General features: G+C 36.7%; 1 protein-coding gene across 5 annotated transcripts; it reads right to left on the bottom strand.

Annotated features, from left to right (window-relative positions):
• Positions 1–1,326: 1,326 nt before the first annotated feature.
• Positions 1,327–9,614, bottom strand: LOC129315695 (uncharacterized). Of its 5 annotated transcripts, none has more exons than XM_054959630.1 (7): positions 9,029–9,613; positions 7,776–7,971; positions 5,113–7,691; positions 4,716–4,769; positions 3,359–3,723; positions 2,766–2,883; positions 1,327–2,254 (listed from the first exon to the last, which is right to left on the bottom strand). In XM_054959630.1, the coding sequence occupies exons 1-5, from the start codon at positions 9,545–9,547 to the stop codon at positions 3,466–3,468; spliced, it is 3,606 nt and encodes a 1,201-aa protein (XP_054815605.1). In that variant the 5' UTR covers positions 9,548–9,613; the 3' UTR covers positions 1,327–2,254; positions 2,766–2,883; positions 3,359–3,465. The 5 variants fall into 5 exon arrangements, with proteins under 5 accessions (XP_054815605.1, XP_054815604.1, XP_054815606.1 ...); XM_054959629.1 differs by having other exon boundaries at positions 1,327–2,243; XM_054959631.1 differs by lacking the exon at positions 4,716–4,769 and having other exon boundaries at positions 1,327–2,243; positions 9,029–9,614.
• Positions 9,615–11,039: the final 1,425 nt, after the last annotated feature.

Raw genomic sequence — 11,039 nt, 5'->3', positions numbered from 1 at the left:
AGAGTAGTTATTGGACGAGCTGCACAGGGGAGGAAGTCGACGGCCATGAAAATGAAAAAGGAAGATCGCAAGCTCCCTGAACAGCTACAACAGTGAACGGACGGTGACTCTCCCGGTGGCCGATGACAGGTGATCAGAAATGAGGAAGAAGAAAGGCGGTGGATGAGCTCTCTCGAATCTCCCGTGTCTCAGTATGAGAAGAGAGGAAGGAAAAAATCTGATCTCTCCTCTCCACGTGTATGTTCATATAGGAAGGAAAGAAAATCTGATCTCCCCTCTCCACGTGTATGTTCATATATACATATATAACTTGTTTTAATTTTATTTTAATTTTAATTTTTTTTAGCAAAAATGGCAATTTCCTAAAACTAATGCAAGACAAAACTCTTCTCATGTGTATACATTTAAAAAAAAAATCAAGGTGCTAATGAATCATTTTTATTTTTTTTATTTTTTTTACCACAATTTTTACAAGATCAACATTCCTTTTGATATAGTTGTTTCAAGAATTATTAAATATAATCAAGTACTCAATCATAAATTTTAATCTTAATTTAAACTCTTTAGCTATTACATTATTTGTCCACTTTCACCACACCAACACTCCTCCTTATTATAGTTATTCCAAACATTAATAAAATACACTCAAAACAATTAATATATATATAATTTATCATTATTATTTCATTTACTCATTTATTATTATTTTAACTTAAAATTTTATGGTTGTCACACATATCTTAATTAGAAATTTTTTTATTGTTATTTGGATAATTAATTTTTTAAAAAAATATGATTTTTTACTGTGAAAAAATAATAAAAAAGAGATAAATTTATAATTTTTAAAATTTTAAAAATTTATTAAAAATATTTTTTTATTTGCGAGTTGACATAATTTAACCCACTCAAAATGCAGGCTATGCTAACCTAACCCAGCAAACCTATTGTGAGTTGACCCATATAATCATTTTCAATTATAAAAAAGTCTGAATTCTCTATTCAATTTAGGAGTCTTTACGCCACACAACTTCGTATGGCTGCAAGGTGAAGCTTTATGATAGCCAACACATTCTCCGTCATATATCGTTTTCATTATTGCGTATTAGATCTATTTGCATGGTTTGATGAGGTTTGGAATATTTTCTTAATTAGATGATGACTGAAAGTGAGAAAGGAAAGTGACCTCTGTGTTCTCATTATCCTATTTGTTCACAAGTGAATTCTTGATCAATTATTCCAGTATTGTCCATTCATGGTATCATTGACTTGGTGCATTTTTCCCTGGATACAAATCAAGCAAATTCCTTTCGTACCCAGAAGAAAAAATATACAAATTACTTTGCTAACTGATCAGGTTAGGATCTATACATGTAGAATGGACAGACATGATGATCTGCTTAGTCCGACTAGCAATAAACATAGCATGCAACATTACCAAGCAATAACCTAGAAGAAATTGACAGTAGTTATGAGGAATATTTCTTTAGCAAAACTTCAACAAGCATTTGTTAGCTTTCTTAAGTTTCGAAATTGTGGTTTTCTGCGTCCAGATTGGATTCGGACATCATACTTTTTTTTTTTTTTGGGTAACGATTCAGACATCATGCTTTACCTATCTTTATGGAAACTATATCGAAGCTTCCACGCAGGAATTAGCCAAAATGATACACCTTATATCCTCTCACTCCTTATTTTCCATTGTGTTACTTATGCTGTAGGCCATAAACTATAGGACAGTGTTGGCGACCAGTAGATAGTTGGCCAGTGGAAAACACCAGAGAGAATGATGGAGCTTCTCGGCGTCAGCAGAGAGGACAGGGGATCACTGGCTCCAACTGTAACATAGGTAGGTTTCTAACTGCGTTTTTGTTGAAGCGTTAAATCTTGTGACGACCCAAGAGGTAATGCAGCAGGCCACCCGTTTGGGATTTAGTTTCAGATGTCAGAAATATGCTTGTTAATCACAGGATGTCGCCCAAAGCATGAGGCATGTTGCTCTGCATAAAAAGTCCATTCTGAGTCCGTTTTGCTTTAAATCACCGCCACTCAAGGTCATAACAATCCAGCCGTACTGACCAAGGAATACAGACCCAGCAAGACACTGATCCCTGTTTCTCATGCGGTCTATTTTTCTCAAGTTTCTTGCATATGTTAAACACACCAGTCATGGTCTTGGCTCCTGACATCCTCAAACTAGACAAAGCCGTCTATCCACTCATCAGTCATCACGAAGGGCCTTTCTCCTGCAAGAAAACTGCCCCTTCATAGCAAGTCTATGGCAGTTAAATAAAAAAAAAAAAAAAAACGCGCGCACAAATTTAATGGCGAAGACGGGAACATTTATGGTAACTAAAATGGCCTTTCTCCTGCATAGCAGGCATCATTATGAGATAACTAAAATGGCCTTTCTTTAAAGTACGAATCAAGCAAATCATCATGGAGATGACAACTCTTCATTAAGTCCAAGGTACGTGCTGAATCATGTCAATGTCGTTGTTTCGTAGTCATCCTATTTTGGAACTACGCCACTAAGTCAAGAAAAATGGTCATTTCCTTTTGCAACATTGATGGTCATTAAAGATAATACATTATCTTCCAAATCAATCGAGACAGCAATACTTGGACATATGCATATATCCATGAGTCAATATATAAAAGGGCAGAGGAACATGCTAGAAAACCACCCACAAGGCTATGAGAAGCCACAACGTCCAAAACAGCATCAGACTAAGAGGCGAATTAGTAGGCATAAAGAATTCAAATACCTTGTAGAAACGCTGTCAAAGCCTGCTACAACTTAACCAATGAATGAATGCAATGCTTAAGTCACAGTTTTTCCATGCAGTGCTTCCTTGCTTTCTCTCTAGCCTCTTCTAGATGAAACTAAAAAGAATTGGAATAAGATTGGCAGGAAGAAAAATGCGTAGTCACCCAAAAAAAAAAACAAAAATCTGACAGCATTGAAATAAAAACAAGGAAGATTTCAAGTATCATGACTGATCATCTCAAGAGGAAAGAAAAATCAAATCATTCTGCACATAACTTTTTACTATTAGCAGACATTTTGTATTCTTCAGAGATAAAAGCAGCCTGATACAGAATCTAGTTTATCTTAACAGGTCAATTTCTAACAAAGCTAAAATAGCAAGATCCATCCCTTTGCCCCTGTCTGTGGCAAAACAATATGTAAGCATAAAGGATTTCTCATCATTCTTTTACAGAAGACCAAACAATTTTCTGACAAGTTACCAAAAATTTATATGTGAACTACATGCTCTTGCATTTAAAAGACCGAACAATATTTTGACCGAGAAGATGAGATAGTACTCTCAGCATATAACAAGTAACCGAAGCTCACCTGAGTTTTGGAGAAGCTGTTGACAACCTTGCCCAATTCACTCTTGCAAAGCCACTCTAAAATTAAATAATCTTCTGGTGTTTAACCAAAAATAGGATAATAATCTTCTAGTGTTTTTGATACCCCTCATCATTGGTCCCCTTGGACAAGATCTTCAGTATTGAACCCTTGGTAATCCACGCAGTCATTTCTGGCTGTTGTTCAAAGGGTTTAAGAGGATGCTTTCTTCCATCCTCCAGTTGCACACCATATACAAATGGTAGTTTAAGAGTGAGGAAACTCTGTGGTGGCAAAACCACTTGGCATCCAAGGCCAAACTGCAATTTTTGTTCACGATCTGGGACTGATGGAGGCAGGCATGATGTCTACAATGAGAAAATACATATAGTGGACGGAATTACAAAAAATACAACCACTTTAAAATAATTGCAAAGTTCTAACAGTAATGCTGGAAGAAGTAAGCATGTAAAAACCAGATCCATTATTAAATGTTCCAGAACTAAATATCCCTTCCTAATTTAAGAACCCATTTCTCATGAAGGACCAGTGCACACTGGTAAAGCAAGAAAAGCAAGAATTCTTGGTTACTTATTCTTTCACGAGTTAAAACAAGAACAACTGAATAACCTACCTAAACTCCTTAAAATTGGTAGAAGCAATGTATATTATTGTCGACTATAGTATAGTGCGCCCTTGCACCACGGGCTCATGGTGCCATTGTGCATTTTGCAGAGGAATATTGCCATCACAGAGTAAGTGGATATGCCAATAGCTTAGGTGTCAATAACCAATAATTAAATTCCTTGTTAACTAGAGCCTGAAACATGATAGGACATAAACATTGAAAGGGAAAATGAGGAAAATCTTAAAATATATGTTACTCAAGAGTCAAGACACGAGATATGGTATCTAAATGAGCAGGAAGCCAGGGAGTATTCAAATATTTAGGGTTTCTGTTTGATTAAAAAAAAAAGACAAAGAAATCCAGGAATTATCAGTGCAAAACAGAGAAAACACACTCTTGAGGGTGAGAAAGAAGGAAAAAGAAAGAAGGACAAAGGCAACCAGAAGTGTCCACTCTTCTCAGAGCCTGCCAAATGGTTTATCTTAAGTCACAAATGAGGCCCAATTTGCCCAAAACACTTATGGTTTTTAGGTGCTCAGCTGTTTTTGATATTGCACATGTTAGACTTGTGGTGCACATTGTAAAACTGAAGACGCTGCACAAGGTTTATATGGAAAGGTCAATACAAGAGGGGTTTCATAGCCCAACCTCATAGCCGGCAGCCCCACAATGGGAAATTTCATGTAATAATACAAACTTCAAGAAAATGTACATTAAAATAGAAGGACTTGCCTCAAATTGTACAATGGGACATGTTACTAATGTCACAGGAAATGCAGCTGTCACCTACAGCAATATCAATAGATCAGGTAACTGATCTGATAATAACTAAAAGTACTGATGAACCATAACATGTAAACAACAATGAATGAACACCTAATGCAATATCTGATTGTCATTTTCATAACAATATGAGTGAAAAAGTAGAGTTCAAATGTCAAACTAAAAATGTAATATGTTATCAGCATAAGTAAATTTGCATGTTCTGTAGATTTATAAACACTAGCCAACTGAATGAGTCAAACACAAACTCAGAAATTAGTACATTTTCCAGCAAAACTTAATTTATAGTACTCAATAATGTAAATTGAAACTTAAAGAACATTTTTATAAGACCAGCAGCTCATACCAGAAAAATCCTTTTAAGCTGTGAGATAGTGCTGGCGAACTTAACTTTTGGTGGAACCTTCTTGTTCCTTGAAAGCCTGCAATGAGGACAGAACATGTAGACAGGCAAATTTCGACTCAACATGGAGAATGCAAGATCACCATCAGTCATGCTAATAGCTTCAAGATCCTCGCCAAGATCTTTTGGAAGATCAGAAGGTTTAGCCAACACTCTAACAGATGTCATATTTTGTTCCTTCTGTGGATGGGAAGCATACATTACTCCATCTGAACTTGAATCACCAATAGAAATAATTTCACATGATTTGTCCACCTCCCTTTCCTTATTTGCTGACACAAAGCTTTGACGAGCTTTACCCCAGCGAGTATTCTTGTTTACTTTACTATGATCTGTCAGACTGCTGTGTCCAGGTTCAGCAGAAGTTATATGAGATTCTTCAGACAATGAGTATGAAGATCCAAGTTCAGCAAGATGTTCTGTATTTAACAGGAAACGATGCCCATGGGGGCATTCATGCTCAAATCCAACATATATTATTACATGCTTCAAAAAAGAATGAAACTTTATTCTTTCACTATCATTCACATATACAGGCACTCCATTGCTACCTATCTGCAAAAAGGGGTCACCTTCCCTGCAGTTATTAGCATTATTGCTATCAAGTGGTCCCTGAACAAGGGACATATCTAAAGATTTCTGAGACACCTCATGATCAACAGCTGCATTGACACGTTCCATACTCTGACTACTTGTCCTACTTTGATTCATACCCTTATCAGAACCTGATGTTGGCAATTTCCTCTGCTGAAGAGGGGGAAATCCTGAATCACCAGCAGCTGATCCAGCAACGACCTCAGAAAAAGGTTTTCTCATTTTGAAATTGGGAAGACCTCTACCAAAACTTATTTTTTTATCATCAGATTTGATATTATCCAAAGATGTTTTTCGGTCATCCACTTCATTCTGTATAGCGGGGTAGGACTGTACAATGCCAGTTGTCTTGGAATCTGGAATAAATTCAACCATTGGCGGCCTCGTCATAGAACCTTGCTTAACTATGCTCTCTGTTGAACCATTTGGCACTTTCTGTTTCTCTGGATATATAGTCCATTTGAGAAGAAATTTTTGAGTGGCACAGAATCCACTTTGAAATAAGCCTTTAGAAGGTTCATAGTATCTTGCATCCCCAATCCGAAGCAAACTCCAAGAGGATGACTGAATAGGCTGTGTGACCCTGATTTCTGGAAGTTTGAGTGCAGGAAGTAGCTTATCACAGTCAGAGAAGCAACTAGCATCAGCCGATTCAAAGTCAAACGGATCAGGACATAATTGTCGTGATCGGCCACAAGCACAGGCACGAAGGAAAAAGTACCCACTGGAATGTGCCTTTAATGAATCACATAAATCTGAATTACCAGTCTCAACACCATGTCGTTGGTGCATGCACGGCTTGCCTGTTAAGCTAACAGCATCACATAATTGCCTCCCATTTTCCCAAATTAAAGTGCATTCCTGTTCTAACGTTTTTGCAAAATGTTGCACAGCAGGTCCTTTGACCATTGAGTAAAATGCAGTCAAAGCATTATGCAAATGGGTTTCATGTTTTGAAGTAGGATAACAATCAGGCAAATCTTTCAAATAAATCTCCTTTGCAGCTGGAATGGCACTTTGGCACCATGAAGTTGAAAACTTTGTAATGAGCCCTTCACCGCTATGCAACCGAGATAATGTGACATCTAGAGGATCTGTAACCTTTGAAGATCCATCAGCTGTGGGTAAAACCGTGTTCCTTGGACGGGCTCTTCTTTTGATAGTTTCACATTCATCCAAGCAACAGCCTTTTGTACAGAGAATTTTACTCAAAATATGATGACTGGAAGATAACCAGACTTCAAAATTTGGAAGATCAGGAGTGGTAAATGTTTTCCCTGATGCAGCAGAGGCAGCCGCTGCAGCCGCTGCAACAGCAACCATACCAACACCAGCAGCTGAGCCACTATTGGTATTAACCAGCCCTCCTCTCCCTCTTAAAATATCAGACTGCCTGTAGATGAACTCTTTCACAGATATAATATCCTCTTTGCTAGCACTTTGACTATGGCTTTCCAGCAGCAGGGAATCAGAGTTTGTTTTCCCATTCAGGAAATCTTCAACAAGCCCAGTGGCAAACTCAAGAGATTCACCTCTTTGATTTGAAAATTGATCTAGCAAAACAACTGCCTTTGATGCATCAAGTGAAAATAAAGGAGCAGACGTTGAACTACCTCCAGTTCTCATGCTAGAATAACTTGATTCAGAACCTGATAGTATACGGCATTTCTTAATCAGAAATCGAATTTGAGCTTCAAGGGAAGACTGTAGTTTTCTCCTGAATCCACCTTCAGATCGACTTGCAGGGCGTGCCAGCACAACTACTGAACCAGAACCTTTAGCAGGCAAGTTTGTCTTGGCTACGCCACTCAAATTAGAAGACTGATTAAGTGAGAAGGAATCTGAAGAGTCCTCCCCATTACTGTTAGGATTTGGTAAATTGGAGAATTCATCAATGAAAACAAACAATGTAACAGGTATGCATTGTCCTGGAAACAAAGAAGTATAAGAACCTAGACCAGACATAAGAGAAATGGTTGAGGCATTGCGGCTTGAAATAACACCACCTCTACCTGGAGAAGAATTGTTTGCTGAAGTGGTGGGTCGCGAAAATGATGAGGAATATGGCCTAGAGGACATGTTCGTTGTAGTCTGGGATCTTACAATTGGAAACATAGCATGCTTGGCTGCTTGTAGCACACGAAAGTTACTCAAAATCTTAGCACCAAAGTGTGATCCCTCCTGAATATATATTAAAACATGGCAAACCTGCATTTCTAGGTTGTCAATTACACCTAGTATATACAAATTTCTTGTTGAAAGAGCACTTAACATGCACTGAGCTATATATTAAGACCCTAAAATACTAAGAAAAGAGTTTCTAATCCATCACACCCAATAGGACAATCGTGTCTTCTTTCTGTAACTGATCTTCTGTAATACTTCCTCATAACAAACAAGTTGACAGGCAACATAAGGAATAAGCAAGATTTATTCGTACAGTAAGCTTTGAAACTAAATAAATCAAGTGAGTTATCACCATCTTATTGCAGTCAAATCAAATAATTCTTAAGCCTGATTCTGTTGAGATGATTCAGTATAAGCATAAGCATTTACTTTGCTTATCCCCAATTTATTTCTGGTCTTAATTCCTCCATGATTTTGCTACTTGAGACTTCTTACTCTTTGCACAGCAGCATTTTCGCATCTTCAAATTGCATATAGTTAGAATAACTGAGAGACTGAAACCACCCTACGTCAACTTTATTTTTATCAAGTATTTTCTGGTGATACAGTATATTCAACTCTAGAGTTCACCCCTCTTTATAATAAGCATTGTGAGATATGACAGACACAAAAATTTGATTTTTTTGCTTCAAACCGTAATTTTAAATTTAGATTAATATAAAAACATATAATTGCTCATCCACATAGCATCTATGTGGATGAGCAATGATATGTTTTGAAATTCGATCTTACTGGACTCAGCTTATCCCTTTTTACATAAAAGAGATTGACTCCGCAGATCTTGCTAGATCAAATTTAGGGTAAGACCCTCTTGACTCGTAATTTCTATGCATATGAACTTCTTCACCTAATCACATTTTAGATCAACACCAACCTCAAAAGTTGTTTGATATGTTATCCATGTCAGTTCCTTGAGGTGACAACTTTAATCAACACTCCAGAACTTTAGTTATCATACTCTTAAGTAACGCCAATCAAAAGTCGAAGACTGAGCTCCTGATATCTTAATAGATCCATATGATACCTAGATAAAATCAGACTTATAAAGCCAAGAACATGCCATGTAAGATTGACTTACAGAGAACATAAAAAGCATTCCCTGGAGGTCTCCGAACTCGTGCTCTTCCACCACGGAATCAAATCCCGAAGACGGCTCAGAAAAGCCGTCAATGGCCGGGCACCTAGTGGAACAAAATTGCAAATATAATATCCCCTTTTCGTCATCATGGTAATAACTAATTCTCCTCCACTTAAACCAGTCTCTGGCTTCCTCTTCGTCAACGAATAATCGTTTATCAAGATTGCCCGAGCCGAACACATTGAAGTCGATAACTCGGTTAATGAGCTGGGTGGAATCATCGGGTCTTCGGGAAATGAAGCCAACAACCACCACACCATCGGAAGAGCGAGGTAGTGATGGGGAAGCAGCGGAGGAGGAGGAAGGTGTTGCAGAAGAGGAGGAAGAATGATCTGAGGAGGGAATGGGGTTGGGGAGAGGGCGAGGTGGAGGTAGAGAAGGAGAAGAAGTGGTGGGAGGGTTGGGAGAAGGAGGAGGGCGTATGAGGACTCGAACTTGGGAGGGTTTTGGTGCGTCCATGAGCACTGAGGAGGGGACGCAACTGGCTAAAGATGTGGACTTTCAGTTCGCGTCAGGTCTGAATCACCAAACCTCAGCGCTCTCCCCGGTAAAGCAGCGACAACTGCCTTCAATTTATGAATTGCGTAAATAAATAAGCAGCAAAACAATTTTTTATCCTAATCTTTTTTTAGTTTAATTATTTGAAGCAGGATAACTTAATCTTTAAAATATATCTTATTCTTTTAATTTTATATAAAATTTTATTTTAATTATTTAATTTTGTAAAATATAATTTCAGTTCCTTTAACTCTAGCACCATAAATTTTTACATTAAACTTTTATATATTAACAAAAGTTTGATTTTTTAAAAATAATAATAATTAGTACAAAATAATCATTTAAAATTAATAGCGTTAGAGTTAAAAGACTGAACAAATATTTTATAAAATTAAACAACTAAAATGAAATCTTATATAAAATAAAAGGATCAAAATATATTTTAACCTATCTCATTTGTTATGAAAAATGGTTAAACTGACAATATAAAATTGTTTATGGGTCTTTAACAAAAATTATTAAATTTCAATGTATAGAAAAAGTTGTAGTTTTGAAACTCATGGCTTTTTTAATGAGATCAAACATACAAGTAGCATTTTGAATGGACTTTTTTAGATTTGGATTTAAATTCAAAATCTTATGTTTAAAATACTTAGGAATATAAAAAAAAATCACTCTAATAATTATCAAATATCTCTACTTCATAACTCTAGCAATTTCTACATAGAGGTGTTCATGGAGCTCAGTTGCCTAAGATTCTTACCCGAACTTGATGAAATTTTGCCCGACCTAACCCTTAAAAAAGCAGCCTGACATGATTTGGGTATGTTCAGGCAATGGGCAAGATATGCTACCTTACCAAAGATATATGTTTTACAGATATTTTAAATTCTTTAAGGTTTTGAATCTTACTAAAAAGTAAGGTAGGATTATACTTTTTATTTTTAGGTTAACTTTTTGTGTCCACACTCTCCTAACCCTAGTCATTACTCTTTAGTCTCCATACTCTCCCCCCTCAATCTTGATGCCTCATTTGTTCTCGTCATTGCTATGATTGTTGTCATTCTTCTCACACACATCCACCATCGCCATCATTCTCCTCTCTCCCCTCTTACTTTCGCATGTTGCTCCCAGTCATTCTCCTTACCATTAGTCTCCACTTTTCATAAGAGACAATGCTGATAATGTCAAGTCTACCTTTGCATGTTGCTTGATTGTATTTGTACATTCACTAATAATTTTTTAAGAGAGATGAGCTTTAGCATGCAAATGAAGTTTGATAAGTATTAGGGTCAAGCAGAAAATATGAATCTATTATTGATTATGGTTGTAATCTTAGACCTCAATATAAATTAGTTTCTATAAATCACATGTTTGAACTCCTTTTTATTGACCTTAAAGAATGTGCAGTTATAAAGGATAAGATTAAAACTTGTTTGTATCAATTGCTTGA

The sequence above is a fragment of the Prosopis cineraria genome, unplaced genomic scaffold (genome assembly GCF_029017545.1).
Source record: "Prosopis cineraria cultivar Desert tree isolate PC_DT_omini unplaced genomic scaffold, ASM2901754v1 PC7, whole genome shotgun sequence".
Lineage (NCBI taxonomy): Eukaryota > Viridiplantae > Streptophyta > Magnoliopsida > Fabales > Fabaceae > Prosopis > Prosopis cineraria.
Note: the sequence above shows the minus strand (reverse complement) of the source record. Positions and strands in the feature narration are given on the sequence as shown.